This window comes from Gadus chalcogrammus, chromosome 16 (genome assembly GCF_026213295.1).
Source record: "Gadus chalcogrammus isolate NIFS_2021 chromosome 16, NIFS_Gcha_1.0, whole genome shotgun sequence".
Classification (NCBI taxonomy): Eukaryota; Metazoa; Chordata; class Actinopteri; order Gadiformes; family Gadidae; genus Gadus; species Gadus chalcogrammus.
In genome coordinates this window covers 12267669-12293825 of record NC_079427.1, presented here as the reverse complement: position 1 = coordinate 12293825, position 26157 = coordinate 12267669, and the positions used below count along the sequence as shown (strand labels likewise).

The 26157-nt window shown below is 45.5% G+C and overlaps 2 protein-coding genes across 6 annotated transcripts; one reads left to right on the top strand and one right to left on the bottom strand.

The window, feature by feature from the left end:
* Positions 1–1045: 1045 nt before the first annotated feature.
* Positions 1046–13481, top strand: slc47a4 (solute carrier family 47 member 4). Of its 5 annotated transcripts, none has more exons than XM_056610760.1 (18): positions 1046–1253; positions 1893–2120; positions 4190–4291; positions 4859–4927; positions 5039–5187; positions 5783–5825; positions 6037–6081; positions 6362–6459; positions 7041–7138; positions 7753–7866; positions 8001–8068; positions 8433–8541; positions 8699–8774; positions 10890–10959; positions 11102–11234; positions 11664–11758; positions 12373–12456; positions 12749–13481. In XM_056610760.1, exons 2-18 carry the CDS (start codon positions 2010–2012, stop codon positions 13049–13051), a joined length of 1767 nt encoding a protein of 588 aa, XP_056466735.1. In that variant the 5' UTR covers positions 1046–1253; positions 1893–2009; the 3' UTR covers positions 13052–13481. The 5 variants fall into 5 exon arrangements, with proteins under 5 accessions (XP_056466735.1, XP_056466733.1, XP_056466732.1 ...); XM_056610758.1 differs by having other exon boundaries at positions 1886–2120; XM_056610757.1 differs by having other exon boundaries at positions 1844–2120.
* Positions 13428–25403, bottom strand: slc47a3 (solute carrier family 47 member 3). The gene is made up of 17 exons (XM_056610791.1): positions 24967–25403; positions 21050–21151; positions 20875–20943; positions 20037–20185; positions 19905–19947; positions 19586–19630; positions 19137–19234; positions 18945–19042; positions 18338–18451; positions 17908–17975; positions 17444–17552; positions 17194–17269; positions 16093–16162; positions 14602–14734; positions 14291–14385; positions 14153–14195; positions 13428–13699 (listed from the first exon to the last, which is right to left on the bottom strand). The coding sequence occupies exons 1-17, from the start codon at positions 25105–25107 to the stop codon at positions 13428–13430; spliced, it is 1725 nt and encodes a 574-aa protein (XP_056466766.1). The 5' UTR covers positions 25108–25403.
* Between the last annotated feature and the right edge of the window lie 754 nt (positions 25404–26157).

Here is a 26157-nt window from a genome sequence, read left to right as displayed (position 1 = left end):
GCGGTCAGGGTGAGGTGCCTTGCTCAGGGACACCTCGACACTCGGCTAGGAGGAGCCGGGGATCGAACTAGCAACCTTCCAACCTACCAGCCAGCCCGTTCTACCTCCTGAGCCACATGCCGAGTTATAAATTGGAACACGAGGTCGGCTCCTGTTACTGGACTCAAACATCGTCTGAGACGATGATGGTTGACGATGATGAAGTGAAACGGTGGAACATGGATTAACCCCTCCAACGGTCTCACGCTTGCTATGTGTGCCGTGTGGGTCCATGGGGGGAGCGGGGGGGGGCACTGATTCAGACACGGGGCTGCTCTGAGACAGACAGTTTGTGAGAGACTGGTAGATGGATTGAGAGAGAGACAGCGTTACACAGCGAGCGAGCAACATCAAATGATGGAGGGGAGCATGCTGGCTCTAACATATGGAGTCATTGTCCCAGCGTGTGTTTGTGTTCCTGTAATGCACGTGTGTGTGTGTGTTAACGTGTGTGTGTGTGTGCGTGCTTTTGTTGTGTATGTGCAGGTGTGTGTTTACTTGCATGTCTGTGTGTGTGTGTTTGTGTGTGTGTTAACATGTGTGTGTGCGTGCGTTCCTTTTTGAGCATGTGAGTGTGTTTACGTGCATGTGTGTGTGTGTGTGTATGTGTGTGTGCCTGCGTTCCTGTGTCAGTGTACACGTGTGTTTGTATGCATGTTTGTGTGTGTGTGTGTGCCTTTGTCGGTGTGTATGTCCGTGTGCGTGTGTGTGTGTGTGTGTGTGTGTGTGCAGGGCCGTCGGACTGCGGGGACAAAGGGGACAGTTGTGGGGGGGCCCAAGGCAGAGGGGGGGCCCATGACCCAAAAAAAAAAAAAAAAAAAAACTTTTGTTACTCCTCGGCCAGTCACCCTGCGGTGACCAGTCAGATTGCGAGGTGAACAGAGAGTTGTCCAGCTGCATTCTGCTGGAACTCAGCCAGGACCCCTCACCGACACTTACTGGCTGAGACCGGACCATGTGATGTGTTAATGTTTGATGTCCCTGGTTTTCCTCGAGGCCCTGCTAGAGGAGAGAATGTTAATGATCAGATGTTCTTGGAATGGTGGAATGAGCGCCTGGGATTATTGATTCAGTCGAGTAGGATTATTGTTCGCTGCCAAGGGTGCGTGTCATTCAAATGTCATGCCAACAGAATCAGATACCTTTTCATGGATATTTACTGCACTTTATTATTGTCATGCTGAATATCTGACCACAGAGGGGCGGGACTAAAGGTATGCCAGTGTTTGTGGGTCTCTATGTGGATCTCTTCTGTGTCTCAGAACACCGTTCACTGCCACTCATCTGTGTGTCCGTCATCTGATGAAGCAGTTACACTGAATTTACAACTCTAGGATTTTTCGATTCTATTCTTCAATTTAAAAGCTTCATTCTTCACATGCTCGTTCATGCAGACACGTGTGGTGCAACACGTGTCTGTAGACTCCACACACTGAACCATAGGCTCAAAAGTCAAAATGTACAAAATAAATTAAATATTCCGCAAGAAGCATGTATCGTGTACATTAATACAAATATATTAGAAATCATTAATCTATCCTTGAGTGTTATAGTTCATTCTATAAAATCCATTTAACTCTAGTGTATAGACTTTCTATTCTAGGAGATCCATACAACTCTAGTGTATAGACTTTCTCTACTAGGAGATCCATACAACTCCAGTGTATAAAATGTTTATTCTAGAACTTTAATATAACACTAATGTATAAACTTTCTATTCTAGAAGATCCATACAACCCCACATGTATAAAATGTATATTCTAGAAGAGCCGTGCCGCTCCACGGTGCTGACGTTCTCTTCTAGGTGAAGACATTCTACTCTGTTTACCATTCGACTGATGAGTAGTAATCAGTAACCGAGGAGCGGCTGAACCCGTGACCGGGTCACCGCGCGGGGCGTCAGGGTCGCGCCGGGAGAAGGCACTGGGCATTCTGCAGGCGCTCCAGACACCACTGCCGCTTCAGGAGCCATGGAGGACCGCCCCGCCGCCCCCCTGTCCCACTGCGAGAGGCTCAAGGCGAGGGTCCCCCCGGCGCTGAGGCTGGAGATCTCCCACCTGCTGGCCATGACCGGCCCCCTGGTGAGCCACCCACTCCGGCCACCGTGTACGTTGGGGAGGTGTGGGTCATTAGTGCGCAGCGTGCCGGGCTTGGCCTGCATACCGATGGGGCTGAGCGCCGTGAGGAGATGGGACGCACACACACACGCACGCACGCACACACACACACACACACACACACACACACATACGTGCAGGATGAAACGTTTGTTTTTGTGCTTAAAGTTCCTTACGTCATGTGGTGGGACAATGTAAACGCCCTGTAATCAACGGGGAAATGGAATTTAGTTAAACAGTTACATATGTTCGCCTCCTCATGTGATAGACGTGCTAGTAGATACTATTAACTCAAGGTGGATGTTTTATATCATTATCTTGATGGAGAGATGCTGCTGTGCCGCTAACATGTTCTGTACATTGAGGGTGCTTTAGACTTCAGATGTCCGTGCGCTGTCACTCACGTCTCATGTCTGGGTTTATATCTTGTGTTGGCTGTCTTGTGTTAGCTTGTGTTTATTGTTGATTTCTTTGCACCTATTTTGCCACGACTTGCATTGTGTGTGTAGATATTTTCTGGATTAGTTTACATGAACACCATTAGAAAATGATTACTCAGTAGTTAACTTTGAATCAACTGTTAGTTAATTGTAAGCCAAGGCTTTTTAATGTGTTAACTATTTAATGGTTAATCAATGTTCCCTTCTTTTAAGGCGTAACCATTTCAGTTTTTGATAAAAAATAATTCAAATAATTGATTGCCTTGTACAGCTGTTCGTTCTGCTGTGGCACCGGACTTAAAGATGGACATCTAATCTTCCTCCACATCTTGGGTTGGGCTTGGGGACTTCGTCTCAAGGCACCCTGCTGTGTGCTCTGAGGCAGGGGCGCAGCTCCACTGTGTGTGCTAAACAAACTCATTCATGCAGCTCTGATCCTCTGTCAGCGTGCGTTCTTTTGTCCAAAGTAAATCTCTTGGAAGCAGAATGCATCAGTACTAATTGTGATGTTGGGTTCGAGTTATGCTATGGTTATTATCATATCGCCAATGAATATATGAGCAAAACAAGAGCTCAACTTATGCCTTGACTAATATTACTACCTACTATTTAATATTATTATTTCTTGACCAGGGGCGTGCCCGAGGCTACATGTGACAGGCCACGCTCACACTGCTGTGGTGATTTGAGTGGCAGCCCTACTAATCTTACAGATCAAGTCCGTTCATTTTGTGAAGTACACATTCCCCACTCTGCCGGGTGTCGTGGTCGCATGTTATTCTGATCCGGTCCTTAACCCCATGTTGACTGGTCTGGACGCTCCACTGAAAGCACCTCACAGTTTAAGGTTCCTTAGTTGTTGACTGGATGGCACCCCACAGTTTAAGGTACCTTAGTTTACTCCAATGTGGTGCAGAGCCACGTATCGAGGTACATGTTGTCAATGAGCAGGTACGGATCGGAAAGATGATCAGAGTTTGCATAGTTGTTCAGATGTACAAATGAATTCGTTATGCTAAAGGTTACATTAATGAACCATTAATTATCATTGGTTAACGCAGGAAAAGCCTTGACTAACAATTAACTCACAGTTGATTAACAGTTAACTAATGATCTAGTAATCATTTCCAAATGGTGTTCATGTAAACAGAATATGTCTCTGTGCATAATACAAGTCGTCGCAAAGTAACTACAGAGTTCACCTAGACTCTGCATAGCCTCCCCCTTTACCCCCCATTCCCCTCTTACACACTTATTGTATGTTGTACGTCCTGGCACTTAATTTACACACCTATTGTATGTTGTACGTCCTTGCACCTCATAACAGTACTTAGCATTGTGTAACATCTTAAGACTTAGTTCTATGAACATCCTTACTGTACCGACAGCGATATATTGTTTCTCTTTCTTCTGACCAATGTACTTATTGGAAGTCGCTTTAGATAATAGCGTCTACTGAATGAAAAAATAATTGATCAGGGAAGGCTAGAGGTCGGCTTTGGAAGCGAGTGTCCAAAGTCCATGGATACCGACCTGTGTACGGACGGTGTTATGTTGTTTATTGTTGTGGTTTTATTGTTTATCTCCGTCCAGCTGCTGTCTCGAATCCTGAACTTCATGCTTCCCTTCGTGGTCACCATGTTCTGTGGCCGTCTGGGGACCCAAGTGATGGCGGGCTACGGGTTGGCGACCGCGGTGAGGGCCGCCCGCCCGTCTGAGGGACCGCCGCCAACGCAGTGGGCCTCATTTTGCCGGACGCAATACTTTACATTTAGTGCATTTAACAAACGCTTTTATCCAAAGCGGCTTACAATGGTTCACACACACATTCACACACCGACGGCGGTGTCAGCCATGCAAGGCGACAGCCAGCTGGTCGGGAGCAGTCAGGGTGAGGTGTCTCAGGGTGGATGTCGAGGGATGTCGAGCCGGGGATTCGAACCAGCAACCTTCCGGTTACAAGTTGTGAGCTAAGCCGACCCCGGCTCAGTTCCTGTTCCTGTTAGCGCCTCTGATGAGCGGTGAAATAGGATGACAGGGCTCACACAATTCAATTTAATTCTAATTGTATAGCCCTTAATCACAGTTACGGGCTCAAAGGGCTTCAAAGGCCAAATATGTATGTATGTAGACTGCTGCTATTATAGTAACAGCACAGACAAACACGCATCGATACAGTCGGAAACCGAAACATTATCATGATCAGACACCGACACACATCATCCGTGCAGGCTTACGAACCTCACTTCCTGTCCCTTGCAGGCCATCAACTGCTCCGTGGCGGCGGCTGGCTACGGACTGGGGCAGGCGTGCGACACTCTGGTCACCCAGGTTTGGAAAAAAGAAACATATTTTTTCAACCAATTCAAAACACTCCCTCTTGTGCGGCTGCTGTTGAGCGCCGCTGCGTGCTGACTGGTGACTGGGCGTCCCGCTGGGCAGACGTTCGGGAGCCGGAACCTTCCGCGCGTGGGCGTGGTCCTGCAGAGAGGCATCCTGATCCTGCTGCTGTTCTGCCTGCCCTGCTGGGGGCTGCTCGTCAACATGCAGCCCATCCTGCTGGCCTTGGGTCAGGGCCCCGAGGTAGCCAGGTAACCGCCCACACCGGGCCCTGCCCCCCGCCGGGCCCTGCCCCCCGCCCCCCCCCTCATCCTCCCCTCTGGGCAATGTGTGCGTCTGGGTGTGTGCGTCTGAGTGTGTGCGTCTGAGTGTGTGCGTCTGAGTGTTTGTGTATGTCGGCCAATTAGTGTGAACAGTTCAACAGCCTCGTCGCCGCCTGCATACTGATGGGGCTGAGCGCCTTGAGATGGGACGCACACAAATGCACGCACATACATACATACATACATACATACATACATACATACATACATACATACATACATACATACATACATACATACATGCATACATGCATACTCACACGCACGTACGCATGCACGCACACACACACAGACGGACGAGGAAAATGTATTTTACACATGAAATCACTACATCATATGGTGTCACAACGTAAACGCCCTCTTATGATTAAATGAAGAATGAGATTTTTTTAAACAGCGAGTTTGCCTCGCTATATTAAAGAAATACAAAAAAATCGTACTTCCTAGAGATGTGTATATTATATCACTTTGTCTTGATGGAGCAATGCTGTGAGCTTTGAACCCATTTGTGTTGTGATTTCAGAATAGTCCAGGTGTATGTCTATGCCTTCATGCCTGCATTGCCAGTGAGTCAAAAGAGCCCTCACACTTTCTGTGCATTGTCGTTGCATCACAGCACACCCACTGTCGCATTGAGCCAAACTATTTCACTGTGCATTCAAATAAACACATTTAAAAATAGATGATGGTATTCTCTGTTGCTCCCTGTGTTGTATAACAAGTGGAACCCCCCACATGTCCTCATTCAACATGCATTCAACCGTTGCTTTCTTCCAGGCTGTTTTTCTCCATCACATCCACGTGACCTACCTCCAGAGCCAGGTACTAAACCCCCCTTCAGACCCGAATGCTGGGGAGTACTTGAGCACTCATCCAACATTCAGCCCCCTCGGTCTTCACAGCCACAGGAAAACAGACAATCGGACTGGGTCTCCTGCTGTGATGCGCCGAGGTGTTGTTTGCAGGGGAAGTGACTGTGGTGTGTGTGTGTGTGTGTGTGTGTGTGTGTGTGTGTGTGTGTGTGTGTGTGTGTGTGTGTGTGTGTGTGTGTGTGTGTGTGTGTGTGTGCGTGTGCGTGTGTGTGTGTGACTTCTACATTCAGGGTATCATCATGCCCCAGGTGTACATGGCGGTGTTGGCCAACGTGGCTAACATCATCACCAACTATGTGCTGTTGAACCAGCTGGCTCTGGGGTTGAGGTAGGAGAGTGCTGCTCACACACACACACACGGTTCTTTCCATCGGTGAAGTCTGTAAACACACACAAAAAATACAGTCATCTATAGGGATACGTCAAGGATTTTTTTTATGCATAACTTGCTTTAAATGCAAAAATGAATTTAATTTACATTAAAAAAAGGTCTTCCCAAAACCAGGCTGATTTATCAGGATAAAAGTAATTTCTTTCATCACTTTTTAATTTGTACAACGTTAATTTATGGTTATAACTTATAACATAAGTTTAGGATTGTTATCGTAGGCGAACGCTCCAGTGCACTGCAGCTCCAGCAGGCGGCAGTTCATCTACCGGCCAGAGGGGCCAGTATTGAGAAAGAATTCTAATTTTTACTCATAGTACAACTAGTGCCACCATAACATAACATTACAATGTAAATAAACAAATAAAATAGATACTTGAAACCCAGATTTCTGCGATTTATAATGTTTCCGCTATTTATAAAAAAAAAATTCTAAAAAATAATCAGGGAAAGCCTTACGTTTACTCTTGCACTTGTAAGTGTTTTTTGAGAGGACACTGTTTGTGCTGCTCTATTTGCAGTGGGTCTGCAGCTGCCAATTGCCTCGCTCAGCTTTACCAGTGTGCCTTCATGTTTGCTTACACTTGGGGGAATAAATTACATGTGAGCACATGGAAAGGTAAGAGACTTTGATTTCAATGAGAAATCCCCGGCTTACCCCTTAAATTGAGGCTCAAATTCAAAGGGGACCCTGCAGAATCACTCATTTCTTTTCACTCCCTTCTTATGACCATTTATAAATTGTATTTTACGTAATGTAGTCTGTTCATTAATAAATAAATAATTAGTTAATTAATTAATGTATTTATTGATGAATGTATTTATCTGTTAATTGATGCTGGTATTTGTTTATTTTCGCTCTCTACATTTTTTCTTATGCTATTTGCATTATTCTAGCATTCTAATCGTACATTTTCCTTGTCTTTTTTAGGGTTAGGGTTCGGGCTACTTTCTCTGTTAGTGCACCCTGTTCAGTTGCTCCATCGAGGGTATTTTAAAGTGATTTCATCCTTAGAAAATATATGGTCGTTGCGTTACCAATCCGGAATAATAATAATAATAATCCCTAGAATAACAAAAAGTATACACAGATACTCAGTGAATACCTAAAAAGGCAGTAAAAACATAAAGACGTCCTAGAGGCTCTGACCTAGAAAGGTCTTATTATTCTCAGTTGGGCTCCGTTTGTGTGCGTGTGTGTGGCGGTAAGCAGCTCTCCACCGCCCCCTGCAGGCTGGTCCACAGATTCGCTGCAGGAGTGGGGCTCCTTCATGCGACTGGCCATCCCCAGCACCCTGATGACGTGCTTCGAGTGGTGGATCTACGAGTCGGGAGGCTTCCTCGCCGGTAAACACAGCAGGAACACACAGGATACAGATAATAAAGACACAATAGTGCACATTGCAATTGTTAATAACACAAATGTAGCTTATTTTGTCTAGCTATAAAAGCTATTAATCATTGGTATGACCTTTGACCAGGGTTACTAGGGGAAAACGAGCTGGCAGCCCAGCATGTTATCATGATGGTGGCCTTCATCAACTACATGGTAGTGTATTCATAAAATACTAGTACCCTCCTATAGATCCCTCCTATCCACTACATCCTTATCCCCAGACCCCTCCTGTCCCCTACATCCTTAACCCCAGACCCCTCCTGTCCCCTACATCCTTAACCCCAGACCCCTCCTGTCCCCTACATCCTTAACCCCAGACCCCTCCTGTCTCCTACATCCTTAACCCCAGACCCCTCCTGTCTCCTACATCCTTAACCCCAGACCACTCCTGTCTCCTACATCCTAAGACCCCTCCTGTCTCCTACGTCCTCAGATCCCGTCCTGTCCCCTACATCCTTAACCTCAGACCCCTCCTGTCCCCTACGTCCTAAGACCCCTCCTGTCTCCTATGTCCTAGATCCCTCTGGGGGTCCAGGCTGCCGCTTGCGTCCGCGTGGGGAACGCTCTTGGGGCCGGAGACACGGCCGGGGCCATCCTCTCTACCAAGGTGGCTCTCTCACTCGCTGGTCAGTCATGTTCTCTCTCTCTGTCTCTTTGTCTCTCTCTCTCTCTCTCGTCGGTGTGTCACACAGTGCCATCCATCACTCATCAATAGTCCCACCTTGTTTCATTCCTCTTCTTGGTGTGTGTCTGTGACCTTGGTGTGTGTCTGTGACCTTGAAGGGGTTCTGGCAGTGGCTGAGTGTCTGGTCCTGGCCTCGACCAGGTCCGTCATCGGCCTCATCTTCACCTCAGACCAGTGAGTAGGAGTTAGTATTAGTGAGTATTAGTTAGTATAGCAGTCAGTGGAGTTTGTTCTGCAGACGAAACGCGAGCATGACTCCTGCTACAATTAAATATGGACAAATAGAAACATTATGGATAAATAATTTGGAGTGGGAAATCATTTAAATATAGATATAAAAAGCATTTTCACCTGTGAACTTTACTCTGCTTTATTTATTCAAACCTGCTAAACAGATAATGATGCTAATCCATTTGGCAGATATTGCTATGATGCTTAACAGATAATGCTGCTATACTACTAATCTGCTGAACAGATAAGGGGTTACATGCTGCCATTCCAACATGGCCCCATTCCGACATTGGCCCAATTCCGATAGGACAGCCATTCCGGCAGTCTACCAATCAGTGGCGCCAACTTCAGGTCAACATTGGGAGGTCATAAATATTTCATTCAAATGTGTTCAACCAAAAAGTAGCCATCACTTCTCTAGTCCTACTTTCAGAATTGAGGTTCAGAACAGTATTTCCTGAATTGTTTCAGTATTATTTAATTTAATTTAATCTATAATTTATTTGATTAATTCCAATTTTGGTTGTGATGATTTAAGGAATAAACCATCCCATCAATTGACGACTGCAATTTACAAGAGTGTTACGAGTTGGGTGGCGTGCACTTATTTAACATGCCCGGTATGAAAGGTTTCAAAGACTGGCCACAGTTAACTTCATATTGGCCCAAAGGCAATACAATGCGCTATATAAAGGAGAAAGACGAGAATATAGTCTAGACTATTCTAGACCCACCCCTTTCCACACAAATTCTCGAAGGGGAGCAATACAAATAAACCAACAGTTTTTGCCCATATAAGGCAAATCCGTTAAACATAGACTTTAAACAATATGTTTGCATATTTAGGCTGCATCCGAATACTCATGCCTATACTGCTATATAGTAGGCATTTTGTAGTACGTCACAAATATAGCGCGTCTCAGTACGCATTTTGTAGTAGGCAAAAAGTTCCCGAATGCGTACTACCGCTAAAGTATACAACGGTAGGTCATTACACTATCCCACCATTCAGCCGGAGTCTGGTACCCGAAGAAGAAGAACGCCGCGGTGAAAAAACTATAAAAAATTGGTAAATTATCGCAGGCAGGTGACTTAAATTTTGCCGCCATCTGATGTGCAGCGCACAGAGGGTAAATACATAATCTCCAAACATCCGGTGGCGTTTCGGTGGTGTTCGGAAGCGTTCGGAGGCGTTCTACGCATAGCTGCTGTAGAACGTACTACATCAACGGTTATGTAGTAGACACTGCACAGAAATAGTATATACTTGGTATTCGGATGCACCCTCTTCTTTTTCTCGACTCCTTCAGCATTCTCTCAGCATTCCCTAATTAATGGTCTCAGTACGCAAAGACAGGGAGGATTTCCGATGCTCCTTTTACAGTAAACCACTTCACAATGACTGTTTAAATAACCCCCAGAGTTCAGTGTCTATCAGTCCCAACTTTTAGAAACAGAATCGAATAGTCCAATCGTGAATTCGGTCGTTGGGGATTTTGGGGGAGACTGGAGAAGGGCCTTATGTCTTGGGCAAAAGATCCACAGCGAATGAGGGTCGGCGACTATCCCCAATGATGAATAGACACTAAAGCGCATGAAACCAATAAATAATCATATTAATTAATTAAAGTACAATAATAATAATAGATAATGTAATAGTAATGACATTTATATTAATGACCTCATGTCGGAATTGCGGGACGTTTGAAAAAAAGTAGTCCCGCCACTCCGACAATTAGACGTCAATGTCGGAATTAAAGGCGGTCCCCCAGATGAGGCTAGGATGCTAATCAGATAGCAGATAAGGCTGCTATGATGCCAATCTGTGGTGCTGATAAGGCTGCTCAGATGCTCATATGCTGAACAGATAAGGCTGCTAAAATGCTAATCTGTTCGATATATAAAGCTGTTAAGATGCTCATCTACTGAACAGATAAGGCTGCTATGATGCTAATCGGTTGTGAAGACAAAGCTGCTAAGATGCTAATATGCTAAACAGATAATGCTGCTATGCTGCTGGTCTGTTGTGCACCTTCACGAGCGACGCTTGTCTTGCAGGAAGGTGTTAGCGCTGGTGTCCCGCCTGATGAGCGTGTACTGCGTGATGCCTCTGTTCGACAGTCTGGTGGTGAGTGCAGAGCCGCCAAACGCCCTCCACAGTGATCAGCCACATGCTTTATGTCCACGTTCATGGATCGGTTGTTCTATGTCCACAACAACAACACAACAGCACCACACAATAACCAGGTGTTCTCCCCCCCGCCGTGCAGTGTGTGAGCACCGGTATCTTGCTGGGTACTGGCCGGCAGAAGATAGCCGCGGTGGCCAACCTCGTTGGTTACTACGGTATCGGCCTTCCTCTGTCCGCCACCCTGATGTTTGTGGCTGAGCTGGGAGGCTTAGGTAACCAACGTGTCGTACAACTTCAACGTAGAACATTTGAAAGACATTTACATTTTAAACCAATGTTAGCAGACGTTAAACATTTAAAACCCCAGGCGTGAGTGTGATTAGCCGTTACAAGCCGTTTGAATATCTGCCTTTTCCTGTATTTTAGTGACGCCTCTCCAGCACACATCCAGGTGGATAAGCCCATTTGTCAACTGGAAAAGGCAGATTTTCAAACGGCTTGTAACGGCTAATCCCAATCATCCCTGGTGGCATAATAACACACCTTTAACATATGGAAGTTTCAGCTTTCGAAGTTTTCACATGAGAAACGGAAGAAAAAATTTGAACTTTTAACGTGACCCTTGGAGGTTTTCATGTTAAAACTGGAATCCTGACGCGAGAGAAAGGCAAAGCTTCAGTTTTCTGCTCTCCCGTTCACAGGTTTCTGGGTCGGTCTCCTCGCGGCGGTCTGCCTACAGTCCATCTTCTATGTGGTTGTCATCTTGAATTTTAATTGGGAGAAAATGACAGTAGAGGTATGGAGCTCGGAGGCACAAACATGCACAGACACAGCTCGGCCTTGATTCTCCACGGCATTTTTGCTGCTTAAAAAACATTCCTGCAGTTCATAGAAAGAGCTTTCTTATTTACTGACTGAAGATCTTCCAGTTATTATAAAATGTATTTGTGTAGCACTTAAAGGTTTTATAGTTACTGTAGGAGATAATCGATATCAATTTAATGATGAGACGGATGAATGTAAACAACTATCTTTTATTATAATTGCATTACTCTCAAGCACCACCTTCATTCCCTCATCCATGCTATGGTGCATGGGAAATGTAGTTACAAACGGTAGGAGGTACATTAAGTCTTTGGAAAACCGAGGAAAATACATAGACTTCACTGAGCTATTATGGTACACATAACTGAAAGCTGCTCATTGTCCTTTGGATGGGTGACCAACACGCCACTCAGAAGTTGATTTATTTATTGATTGATTGATTGATTGATGTCAGTCTCACCTGAGTCGTTTTTCATCAAAGTGTAGCTTAAGTCTAGCTTAATTAACAAATGGCTTCTTTGGTTAGTAATCGGTCAGGACTACAGATTTGGTAAAGAGTATTTCTTTGTAATCCTGTGTTCCAAGGCGGTGAAGCGAGGTAAGAAGAACATGCAGGTGGATCCTCTGAACCCAGAAACCCCCAACCAGAGTGCCAGCAGCAACGGCAGCGTGAGTGCCGTGGGCTTATTCAAACACACTCAACAAAGGTTCAGTCAAAGCCAGACAATTTGGTTTTAGAGTGACTGCGAAACGACTAAACAGAAAATGGCTGCTTCTTTTGTGGGTTTCAGTTCCTGTAGTAGGCTTCCACTCAGCACCAAATAAACAGAGGAAACAAAGACCAAATACTAACACACACACACACACACATATATATTTATAGACACACATCACACACATACCATACACACATGCATGCTACATATATCAGCGTGATGCTGGGTCTGTGTTCCCACTACAGCCGATGAACGGTCTCCTATCGGAGGACCAGAAACGGCCGGACGGGGGCCCTCCAGTCCAGCGGTCGGGGGCTGCCCAGGGGCCCAGGAAGCAGCTCTCCCCCACCCAGCTGGTCCTTAGGCGGGGCTTCACCACGGTACTCATGGTTCTGCTCCTGGTGGTGGGGCTGATGGTCCACTATCATGTGCCCCTCCCTGAGTCCCCGGCCCCCCCCTCAGAGAGCAACAGGACCCTGGGGGGGGCTAACGTCATGGACACCACTCCGGCCCCGGGCGTGCCCACCACGTGGGTCTCCCGCGGATAGCGGACCCCCCCGACCCAACAGACCCTGGCTCTATCTTTATCTCCACTCGTATTCCAAATTAACCCGATCGGGATCCCCCAGTCATCAGCGTCATGTTTTAAAGCTGATCTGCATTTGTATGCATGTCATTAATGTGTATAAAACGTAAGAAAACAACACCACACATGAAAAAACTATAATAAATGGCGTCCGAGTGACGTCTCTCCCTTGACCAGCGGGTCTCTCCTTTAGACTGGAGGGACAGCAGCGCCCCCTGGTGGAACGCCTCCTCCTTCATACTGCTCTAGAACCCAGACTCTCCGGCTTGGGTGAGGCGGGTCATGTGACCACGCCAGGGGTCAGCAGGTGGTTGAGGGGTCAGGAGGGTGGGGGAGGGTCATGTGACCGTGCGAGGGATCAGCCAGTCAGTGAGGATCCCCGTGAGGAGGATGGCGAGCATGGCGCCCAGCGCCGGGCCGCGGCGCAGCAGCAGGCGGGGGAGGGAGGGGCGGGGCGGCGCCGGGCAGAGGGGCGGGGCGGCCTCGCCGTCGGCCGGCCCCTCCCCCGGGGCGGCCGGGTCCTCCTCCTCCACTGTGGCCCTCCCCCGGAGCAGTGGAGAGCCTTTCTCACGCCCTGGAGGGCCTTCCTCACCCCCTGGGGCTGAAGGGACTGGAGTTTATAAAGGGAGGAGGAGGGTTCAGTCAGTGGTTAGGATGAGCACTCCCAGGTGGAAGGTCCTGGGTTTGATGACCCCGATGTGTGTGACTATGCGACGACAGTGGTTCCTTTTGGTATTCACCCCGTCACAAACATCTGTGACCCGCCAACGAACTGGGGCGTCAGAGATATTTGTGACGTGGTGAATATCCGGGGAATGAGACATTTTAAACGTCCATATCATTTGCCTCATAACGTAGTCGTCTAAGACTAATTCATATTTTACGGTTCATCTTGTATTTAGCGTCAAAAATGCTGAAGTCAAATTAAACTTAAAAAAAAAAAAAAGGGTGTTGAAATATGTCTACTCACTATGAAGGAGTAGGATAATGAAGGAGCCCTCGTCCTTTTGAGGACTTGTGCGTAGAGCCTACAAGCCAGAGAAGGATGAAAAAGTGTACTCACGTGTTTCCGGAACGTTCCCTAAAACCCCAGCTCTGACCTGAGCCTGGAAGCAGAAAGCAAAAGGAGAACCGGGGATATTTAGAATGAATGGACATTTTGTAGAATATGCACAATGGGGAATTAAGGTTTGATCCTCACCTCCACGGTGACCTTCTGCCAGTCCATCCTGAACAAGTAACCGAGGAGGAAGGTGGACTGCAGAGCCACACAAACCAGCAGGCCAAGCCACAGACCTGGGGAACCCACGTTACATTCACACGCCAAGGTCAGGTGAGGAGAGAGAGAGAGAGCGGGCGAGCGGAGCCCGACCGCCCGGGCGTTTGATGTCTCGCCAAAAGAGTTCTCTTTTGGCGAGACTATTGATCATTCAAACGGCGCTGGGGGGGGGGGGAGCAGTTAACACCAGACACGCGCGTTTCAAACATCACTCCCAGAGGACCCCTCCTCACCCTTGATGCCGAGTTTGGCGGGGAACATCAGAGAGACGCCGATGGGGAAGCCCACGCCGTAGTACCCCAGGATGCCACAGAGCGCGCCGACCCGCTGCCGCCCTGCTCCTCTGACGATGCTGCCTGCGGACAGCTGGTCCAAACAAACACAAACCCCTCCTTAATACCTTCTCCTAGATCAGCTGGTCCAAACAAACACAAACACCTCCTTAATACCTTCTCCTAGATCAGCTGGTCCAAACCAACACAAACACCTCATTAATACCTTCTCCTAGATCAGCTGGTCCAAACCAACACAAACACCTCCTTAATACCTTCTCCTAGTTCAGCTGGTCCAAACAAACACAAACACCTCCTTAATACCTTCTCCTAGATCAGCTGGTCCAAACAAACACAAACACCTCCTTAATACCTTCTCCTAGATCAGCTGGTCCAAACAAACACAAACACCTCCTTAATACCTTCTCCTAGATCAGCTGGTCCAAAACAACACAAACACCTCATTAATACCTTCTCCTAGATCAGCTGGTCCAAACCAACACAAACACCTCCTTAATACCTTCTCCTAGATCAGCTGGTCCAAACAAACACAAACACCTTCTTAATACCTTCTCCTAGATCAGCTGGTCCAAACAAACACAAACACCTCATTAATACCTTCTCCTAGATCAGCTGGTACAAACAAACACAAACACCTCCTTAATACCTTCTCCTAGATCAGCTGGTCCAAACCAACACAAACACCTCCTTAATGCCTTCTCCTAGATCAGCTGGTCCAAACAAACACAAACACCTCCTTAATACCTTCTCCTAGATCAGCTAGTCCAAACCAACACAAACACCGTGGCTTCTTAACTCCTCCTAGCTAAGCTTAACATCTCACCTATGCTGTACCTGGCCCTTAATGTACACCCCTATTGTATGTTGTATGTCCTGGAACTTGATGTACACACCTACTATATGTTGTACGTCCTGTGACTTAATGTACGCCCCTATTGTATGTTGTACGTCCTGCGACTTAATGTACATACCTATTGTATGTTGCATGTCCTGGCACTTAATGTATGCACTTATTGTATGTTGTAAGTCCTGGTAATTTAAAATAGAACTAAAATAGAATAAGATGCAATGCGTAGCATCTTATCCTAGCTATCTTTGTTTTATATGGGGAATGGGTTAACCTAACGATAGAAAATACAAATATATATAAATATATAACTTTTTCTCTCCCCTGAGAAAGTTAATATTAGGAAAGCTTCTGTTTTGTGGTGGTGAAGGGGGCACTCAGCTGAAAAATAATATTTTCGAGGGGGCACACGAGTAGAAATAGTTTGAGAACCACTGGTCTAGGTAGTCAGTGAATCAGGGACTTCTGGGTACATTTCGGCAGAACACTCTCAGGAGTCTCCGATGCCGAACAACCTGCCCGGGGTGCCGACGTATAATTCCCCCTTAATTCAACACTCTGCATGCAGGGCCACACCAGCTTACCGCGAGCGCATCCAGGATGAGGAACGGTGCGTACAGGGCCACCACTTCGGCAGCCCTCAGTCGGATCTCCCTGTGAGGGGAGACACATAGAGTCAGGTCTGATGTGAAACATTTGCGTGTGTTGTACGTCCTGGAACTTAAAAATAGTACATAGCATTGTGTAGCATCTTATCCTAGCTATCTTTGTCTTATACAGGGAATGGGATAACCTGGTGATTGTTAGTGCTTGGCACTTGTATCTATGAACGTCCTTACTGTACCGACAGCGGTTTATTGTTTCTCTTTCTTCTGACAAATGTACTTTGTCAGAAGAGTATCTTTGGAATGAAGCGTCTGCAAAAACGCCCTAAATGTAAATTCACATTTGCAGCTTCCCAGTTCCTTCAACCATAGTTTGTTCTGGCTGCTGTATATGTCACGAGACCTAGAAAATAATTCCTTATTAGAATTAAAGATGCATTTATAATATTAACATAAAAAATGATGCACAAGGGGCTTTTGGTTGTGATGAAGTCTGTCATCTTAATCAGTAACCAGCTCCAAAACAGTTACATTGTAGACTGAGGTTGTTAAGTATTTTAGGAACACAAGCTGTATTTCCCTCACTTAACCAATAGGGGGTAGGACCAAACATATAAGCCGTAAATACTACACATAGCCACAAGGGAAAGCAGGACATTACTGAAGGCTGCAATAGATACTTTAGCCACAGAGGGCAGCACCACAGACCAGGCGAGGAAAACCGAGGATTACGTCACACCGGTTCCTCTCCAAGTCTTCCGGTCCTCCCTGAGTCCATAAGAAGCCTCCAGATCGTGGAGGCGGGTTAGAGCTCTCTCGGCAGCGATTAGACATAGGTGGGTTTATGCCTTTGATCAGCTAGGAGAATGCTCGCACGTGCTTAGAATACATCTTCAATCTCTCTTTGCTTCAGAGTATCAGTTTATCATACCGAAAATACTTTATACAAATAAAGTCTCTTTAAAGCTATTCCTTTGGATTCGACCCCTCTTTCCTGGAAGAAGTCTGCAAGATTAAAATAGTAGTGTGAAAGTGTAACTTTGAAATGCTCAGGAAATATGCACGGGATCAGTTACTTACTCGTCATACGTAAACATATATGATATGCGGTCCTTCAGGATCGCTATGACGACCGACAGGCACGACGAAATGAGTACTGCAAATTCAGGTGGAGTTAATAACACATAACCGTGTGATAAATACAGTGGATTCATTCATAACACAGGCACGGTCTCAATCGTACCTGTTGACAACACAAACAAACAGACACAAGCAGGAGTGTATCGCTAGTGGGAGCGATTGCTGAGTCTCAATGGCCGCTGGAACTGACCTGAGCAGAGGATGGTCAGCTTAGCGGACAGCTTGGCCTGCTCTGTATCCCCGGCACCCAGGGCGTTCCCTACCCTCACACTGCCCGCGACGCCAAACCCTAGGGGGAACTGAGAGGCACGGTAAACAGCGTCAGCTTCCACTGACCCACATTGTGAACGCACTCTGCTCATGTGTGCTCCGTCTCAGTTGAGCCGTCACGAAGGACGTGCGGTTCACACAAGGGGTACTTGTGCGTGAGGGCTGGTCAATTTGGCCTAAAAATGTAATCTCTGAATTATTCAAACCAAACAATTACTGATTTTAATCGATTTTCTTTATATATGACAATTATATATTTTTTTTAAGTTTGGATTTTATTTGAAGACTAGCAACCATTGACCAAAAATTCGAATTACGATTAAAAATCGATTTATCGCCCAGCTCTGGCGTAGCACGTTCCAGAGGTAAGACGGTGTTGTTTACCATAATAACCAGATTTGCCAGTTCAAACACGACCGCCTGAGCTCCCAGCTCCACCTCGCTGATTAAACCTGTGAAACAAAACGTACATCACACGTCGGAATCAACAAATAACAGTAACACATATTGTTCACTGGAAGGGTGTGACAGTATCGTCCTGAAGAGTTTTGCTTGCTATGGGCGAATAACTAAACTTTGTAATTCTGCAACGCAGACCATCCAAAACTGCAGCAATTTCAATAGACATATCAATTTAACTTCTATTTTGCTTGGATACAGAAATGTGGCAGGTCCAGTGAGGGTGCAACAGTTGATTTATGAATTTTAATAAGACGACCATCCCATAATGAGTAATCGCACGCAGGCATCTACTGTGCCTGTCTCTACCGGGGGTTCCTGGACACTCTTGTCCTCTAGCACCCGGGGCTCGTACCTGCCAGGAAGCTTCCCATCTCGTAGGTCCACCACTCCACGCACAACATGATCATGCTGGGGATGGCCAGGCCCATGAAGGCGCCCCACTCGGTCAGACACTCCCTGGACCAGCCTGCGGAAGGGGAGCGCCTCAGAATCACCTTGTTTCATCCCTGCATCAGTCGGTCAAGAACCTCGCCTAACATTCAGCCATTCATGCACACATTCATACACTGGCGGCGGTGTCAGCCACGCAAGGCGACAGCCATTGAGGTTTCTTGCTCAGGGACACCTCAACCCTCAGCTAGGAGGAGCCAGGGATCGAACTAGCAACCTTCCGGTTACCAGCCAACCCGCCCTACCTCCTGAGCCACATGCCGCACGATTTATAACGTGTTATTATAACCTGAAGGAACATGCTCCGTTACAAATACATGAACACAAGTTCTTGTTCTATTCTCGTCTGTTCTTACATAGTTTCTCGTGGCGTAACTGAACACAGAATCTTGGTTTTGTCCACTTCTAAATAAAAAATAATCAGTATTGTATGGTATAGGGATGAGGCGTCACCCCTATACCATTGATGAGAGAGGATAGAGAAGTTCTGAGCCTGTAAGCACACTCACCTGACCAGGTGGCCTTGTAAAGACCTCTCCTCCATATGTAGAGAAACAGAATCCCAGCCATGGCAAACTGGGAGACTGCATTGGCTATAGCTGAACCTCTGTAAAGGGTGATTGAGTGATCTGCTGTTATTGTTATCAATAATTATAAATAATCACAGTAATCAATTAGGTTAGGCCTCTTAGGGTACTCACGCCACTCCCATATCCAGGACGTAGAGAAGGATGTAGTTGATGAGGGCATTGATGATATTAACCACAACTCCGGTGATCACCGTTGGCCATATGATGGCCTGAAGGGAGAATAAAACTGAGATCGGACCGATCATCAAATAACAAGGACGATTTAAGATCCTAAATTAGAGGAGGACCACATTGGCATTTATGTGAAACGGTATCATTGTCATGTTTCGCCACTAGGCGGCTCTGTTCCGCCAGTGTTTTGGTGTGATCCAGGGTTCTAATGGGCTCATTTGGCTCACCTTTGGACTGTTATTTAAGTACTCTGTTTTTGTTTCTCTGTGAGAGAGTAGTCGCCGTGTGTGAAAACTCTATGTTAAGGGGGTTTATTTTACAAGTTTGTCTGCTTCCTCATATTCTGCAGTCTATTTGAAAGTGTATTCACATTTGTGTTATTTACACACCTGGTTCTGCAGATACCTTACTTCCAATGAATACATAAAGGAAGCCTGTAAAAGAAAGAACATGGAAAAATAAAAACACATCTACATACATACATACATACATACATCCATCCATCCATCCATCCATCCATCCATACATACATACATACATACATACATACATACATACATACATACATACATACATACATACATACATACATACATACATACATACATATATATATATATATATATATATATATATACACACATACATACGATTTTTCACTTTCGTACACAAGGAATTGCACTTTCACTCTCTTGTTCATATACCCACAGGCAGGGCCGGCATGAAGATCTTCACGTAGGTCTGAGACAACCTGAAGATAAAACACACGTTATACAGCCGGCCTTCGTTTCCGACGCTCATGGACTCCGCTGTGCAGTCGGTGCGGACAGAGACACGTACCGGGCCACCTCGGGGCTCTGACGGACGGCCAGCAGGATCAGCTCCGTGTTGACCAGCAACGCCCAGCAGGGGAGACAGGCCAGAAGCAGGATGAGGATGGCCCGCTGCACCACCAGGCCCACCTGAAGCACATTCCCGCTCCCAAACGTCTGGCATGAAAACGGGAGAGAATTTAGGGGCGGCAAGGGGATCAGGAAGTAGAGCGGGGTTAGCTGGTCACCAAGAGGTTGCCGGTTTGATCCCCGGCTCCTCCTAGTGTTTTGTGGTGTGCCTGAGCGAGACGCCTCACCCTGACCGCTCCTGACGAGCTGGCTGTCGCCTAGTGTGGTTGACGCCGTCGTCGTGTGAATGTGTGCTTGAATGGGTGAATGTAAGGCAGTATTGTAAAGCGCTTTTGTGACCACTGGTTAGAAAAGCGCCAAATAAATACAGTCCATTTACCATTTAGAGAACCTGGGCTACTAAGTCCGATACTGTTTAGCAGGGTGTCAGAGGGCCAAAAAGCAGAAACAATAGTGGAGGGTGACATGGATTTATTTTTATATTTGTCTCAGCTTTTTAATTCTTGCCCACTGCCCCTGCATGCTAGCCAAACGTTTGGTAACATTTATAGCAGACACTTTAGCCAAACGTAACTTTGGATGTTAGTATTTTTAGCCGACGGATTCATCCAATTGATCAAAAAACTGATGTTTGGTGTAATAAAACATATATTATTTGGTGAAATGTGAAATGTGTAATGTTGTGTAAAGGGTGTGACTAGGACATGGTTTGTGTGGTGCCATTTTATTGATGAAACCGACCACTACTTTCCACCCCACAACGGACCTGGACTCACCTGAGATATGAGGGTATCACATGCAGATGACAAGCCAGCCCCAATCGATATACCTGTGACGTTGATCGCCTGCAGAACACAACACAGCAGCGTCCAACGTCAGAGGGAGGGACTTCCTTGTCTGCTTTACACAAATTAATATGTGGTTTAGCAGTTAAAGCATTAGCCTACTTACGCCGATGGCAAGGACCACTCCAGCAAGCTCGGTCTTCCCCAGGTGCCCACAGAAGACTGTACTGACGAAACTCACAAGGAAGGTGAGCATCTGAGATATACACTGAGAAGAAACGTGAAAGAGTAGAGCCGCATTTCATGAATCACACCCAGTCCCAATCAAAAAAATATTTACCAAAGCACATCTTTCCAAATTGGGCTGTTCAATTACATTCAGCCTACCGTAATTGTAGTAAAATGCTAACAAACCACCTAAATATCGTTGAATAAAACTAATTTAATTTGATCTAAATCAAGGGTGTTTAATATTTATTGATATTTATTGACAAAAGGATCGTAAGACGATTTTAGAGGTGCGTTCATGGTCCTGGTAATAACGAGATGGCTCATCAGTGATGACGCTTATGCTAACGCGTGTTCCCGACAGCGACCTTCATGTGCACTGGGTTGGGAATCTAAAAGTTCTTCACAGCAGGGATTTTTTATCCAATAAAAAACAGTCAGAACTGAACTTAGGATCAGTTTCAAGTTTGCATGCCTTTATTTCCTTGTAGCCTATCACCTACTATCCTTTTGCTTTTATTTATGAGAAGCACATTGTATTGCCACTGTAAGGAAGGCTACAATTGCCCTTATCTAGAGCAGGTTTATCAGTTCACAACGTTTAAAACTGAGCAAAGTTGATGCCAACAGACGGTTACAACGTCAATCAATAGTAAAGCATGCAATATGATGATTGATCATTTTATATTGAGTAAAACTTTCAGGCGACTGTCGGTGGAACAAAAGAAGAATAAAAATAAGTTGGAACAGAAAGACACCAGTGAGTGAAAGGGGAACTATGCAACTTTTTTGGCTTGATTTACCTTAATATGACAGGCTAAGCGTCATTGCGATGGTTCTATTATACATTTTTGTTCGATTGTTCGTGTTTCGACTCCCCCTTGCGCATCTTGGCGGAGAAAGGGAGTAGGTTTCTGCCGGCGACCTGCCACCTACTCTCGCGGGAGTCTCGGGTCTCGCGAAGTAACGAATTGCTTTACGGCACAGACCCCCAAACACGGAACCCGGCTCGATATAAACATATAAACACAAGTAACTAAGGGATTGTTAACATTCATCATAGATCAGCCGACTAAAAAGAGACAGAGAAACCCAATGTCGGAGGAACAGAAGAAGAGAAAAGGGAGACTGACCGACAGAGAGGCCAGACACGAGTAAACGTTGGGCAAGCTTTTCAGGAATAGCGTGAACCCAAAGAAAAAGACTGCAAATCAGACGCCGACTTGGCCGTTTTGCTTTTGAAATTGAAAGTACCCTTTGGTGAACTTTGTCTTCGTGGTATTCTTGATGTTGATAGTCTCTGTACAAATGTGTTTGCTCAACCATTTTGCTGTGAGCCCTGTAAAAATGTGTTTTCTCGACCGTTTTGTTGTGAGCCCTGTATGTTTCCTTTCCTTTGTTACCACGGGTGTTTTGCTGTTCGTCTGTCTCATCCCCAAGATACAGGCTGAATCCCCGAATCCAGGTTCTTGTTTATTTAGATTATTATGTTGGCCAACACTCTACACTGATTGTTCTGTTCAACCTAAAATAAAACAATTATAATCTAGGATATAAATTCTCCCAGTCAACTATAAAAAAGGATGGATTTATGTTTAATGCAATACAAATACACCGTTTAAAAAAATGTATAACCTTGTATTCATGATCATATACTTCGGACATGGCTCAACGCATTCGCCGGCTTCTTTGAAAACAAATGCACATGGCTAGCGTAGAAGTGCATGAGGAAGGGTCGTCAACGAGTTGTTACGACAGTGTTGTAAAATATCTACTACGAAGCTGTAGGGGGCGCTGTGTAGAGAAAAGTGCGTGCCAAACCAATGGGCCTTTAAATATTGGGGTCGAATTGTTGTTTTTGTCAATAAATGTTTCTGATGTAGCCTAAAGCACATCGTTAAATTTACGAAAACGTTGTTGCTTTTAGTTTCTGTATCTGCATTCAACTTAGATAATACACCGAGTACGACACAAATAATTTACATTAAAGGGGTAGTTCGGAATTTTGGACATAGGGCCTGATTCCGAAGTGAGCATTGGTATTCTATATCACCTGGAGACAGTTTTAAACACATTTCATTCAGTCCCTTCTAGTTGCAGAGTTCGCTCGTGCTAGGCTAGCGCAAGTCAACGGGCAATGCTAGCCTGCTAATTAAAAACAGTCGTACCCACTCCACAGTACAACCGAGGTAAATCAATTATAACGACAGACTATACATCTAAATGTCTGTTATAGAATAATGTTAGAAATAAAACCAACCTTGCATTGCATTGCATTTTGATGGAATTGCAGGGTCTCAGCAGCAGTGTTTATATTCCTGTACGTAGGCTACGGCAGCGGCGGACTGATACCTAGGTTACCTGCCGCTGTCATTGCTACAACGCAGAGTACAGTGAACGAAGGAATTCTACAAGCGTTAAATTAACAAGATATGGCCACGTTTGGAGGAGTTAGCGATGCATCTGCTTTTGAAGACGATTATGAGGAATTTGTTGTATCCAACGAAACGTACATGTACGAGCCGGTGTTTTGATGTCAAAGCCAGCAGCAACAAGCCACAGTTGAGTCCTTTCTGGATCTCGCACTGGAAATTGGTGGAAACTTTGTGGTGCTGTCACGTTAAAATTGTACCGGGGGCGAAAATTGTACCGGCCTACGTCATCGTTTGTTTACATCCTGGACAACTGACAAACTGCCTGCAACAGACGACGCGATGCAGAAAACATGTTTCCAAACGACGAAATAACATAATACAGATAGCGGATCGCTATCTGTATTATGATAGATAGCGATAACACTTGTTTTTACTTTATATTTGTATTGTATTTAATTGTTTAATCGAAACAATAAAACAATTTGCCCGCGAAACGGGCGATCGCGTCAACTGACGCGTCAAATCACGTAGGAAGGTTATTGAACATTCTAGACTATGAAACCTGCTTAAAACAATCAGTTTACTAGCTAAATTCGATTAAACAATTCAATACAATACAAATATAAAGTAAAAACAAGTGTTATCTAGCGATCCGTTATCTGTATTATGTTTCAAGAACCCTCCTACGTCATTTGACGCGATCGCCCGTTTCGCGGCCAAAGCATTTGTCATTTGACGCGATCGCCCGTTTCGCAGGCAATTTTTTTTATGCAAATATAAAGTAAAAACAAGTCTCATCGCTATCTATCATAATACAGATAGCGATCCGCTATCTGTATTATTTTATTTCGTCGTTTGGAAACATGTTTTCTGCATCGCGTCGTGCCGGGCAGGTTGTCAGGATGTAAACAAACGATGACGTAGGCCGGTACAATTTTCGCCCCCGGTACAATTTTAACGTGACAGTGCCCATCTGTACCGTTTATTTCTACAATTTCTAAAAGCACACTGAACCATCATGTTGCCTAGTCGTTCAATTGCGCTTCTGTCCCACGCTTCTCTGTTTACGTTCTTCTGTCGTGATTTGGTTACAAACCTAACCAGCGCATAGTAGAATTCCGCTTCTGCTGAGAAAGTAGTCCCTCGATGGTTAGTTTTATTTCTAACATTATTCTATCAACACAGACATTTAAATCTATAGTCTGGCGTTATAATTGATTTACCTCGGGTGTACTGTGGAGTGGGTAAGACTGTTTTTCATAGCAGGCTAGCATTGCCCGTTGACTTGCGCTAGCCTAGCACGAGCGAACTCTGCAACTAGAAGGACTGAATGAAATGTGTTGAAAACTGTCTCCAGTGATATAGAATACCAATGCTCACTTCGGAATCAGACCCTATGTCCAAAATTCCGAACTACCCCTTTAATATAGCGAGATATTTGGTCATGTGACCAGACCGCTGGGATTAGCTGCCCACTTACCATTGGCCAGGCCAGTTTAAACAGTACCACAAGTTCTGTTTTAAAACAAATAGGAATCCGTCGAAGCCCCCGCGAGATATCATGACAGCAGCCCGTCCGCGAAAAGAACACAGATCCGGTCGTGGCGTCGTAATGCTCCATCTTACACCGCGTGTGTGTGGTTTCCCACTGGGAGCGGCTGGCCACTTGTCTTCCGCTTATAAACACTGGACTTCAGACCGGAGTCAGGTTTCCTCCGAATCATCCATGGACGTTTCACCGTTGACGTTTTCACACCTCAAACACGGTGAATACACATATTTAGTTCCGGAAATATAATTCTCTAGGAGTTTTTTTTATTCTTCATATTATTGCCGCATTCGTTATTGAAACCTATGCAAAAATTATATTGACTGGATAGAACAACAGTCAAAGCCTTTTCTGTTCATTCACGTTTCTTCCACAAGATGGCGCCGTTTCTCTTGTTTCTCCCCAAAGAAGTAACGTCACCCGTCGCCACCACACGGTTGACCTGGCCTCTCATTGCTTTCAGAATGTGCAATGCATGAGAACAGAAGATATTGTCTTGGATGTGGTGGTTAACCCACTTTTCAGGCAATTTCTCCCCTAACACGCTTACTGCCATGGGTAACATTATGGGAAAAGTTGTAGTAGTCGTTCCGTCGATGACAGAGTTCTGGCTTGCTGGACTCTCAGAACAGAGTGGTGCATGTGGATATTGACTGACTGTATCAGAGCCGTCTCTATGGGCCCATAGCTTTGGCGGTGTAAGTGTTAATTGTGTGCTGATATGTCTTAGGCAGAGCAGAATAAGCAAAAACACGCAGTACGTCAGTAAAAATAGTAATTTAAGCACTAAAGAGAGAACATATGGTAGGTTTGCATTGCATGAAACCCCTTATTACAGCACTTTTGCCAGTGAAGTGGCACCCAAACATTGGGCTGTGTATCCAACAGAGGAAAGAGTTATTATTGTCATATGAGTCATTGTTCATCTTGTCTATAGGCCTGAGCTTGTGTGGTCCAGAGAACAAGAGGCCTGCGTTTTGCAATAGTGGAAATATGACTGTACTGAGATGTCACAGTATTTGGACTAAGGGAACAATAAAGGTTTTAAATAATCCAACTAAAGATGATCTCCCTAGTCCTGGTCACAGCTGTGGTCCCCTGATCACATCACATCCCTCCAAT

Coding starts and splice junctions, on each gene's coding strand:
- slc47a4 (XM_056610760.1), top strand. CDS start 2,010: ATGGAGGACCGCCCCGCCGCCCCCCTGTCCCACTGCGAGAGGCTCAAG. Junction 5,188..5,782: donor CAGGGCCCCGAGGTAGCCAG/GTAACCGCCCAC, acceptor TTGTGATTTCAG/AATAGTCCAGGTGTATGTCT. Junction 11,759..12,372: donor GGGAGAAAATGACAGTAGAG/GTATGGAGCTCG, acceptor CTGTGTTCCAAG/GCGGTGAAGCGAGGTAAGAA.
- slc47a3 (XM_056610791.1), bottom strand. CDS start 25,107: ATGGAGCATTACGACGCCACGACCGGATCTGTGTTCTTTTCGCGGACG. Junction 20,186..20,874: donor GTGATACCCTCATATCTCAG/GTGAGTCCAGGT, acceptor TTTTCATGCCAG/ACGTTTGGGAGCGGGAATGT. Junction 14,196..14,290: donor GGCAGAAGGTCACCGTGGAG/GTGAGGATCAAA, acceptor TTCTGCTTCCAG/GCTCAGGTCAGAGCTGGGGT.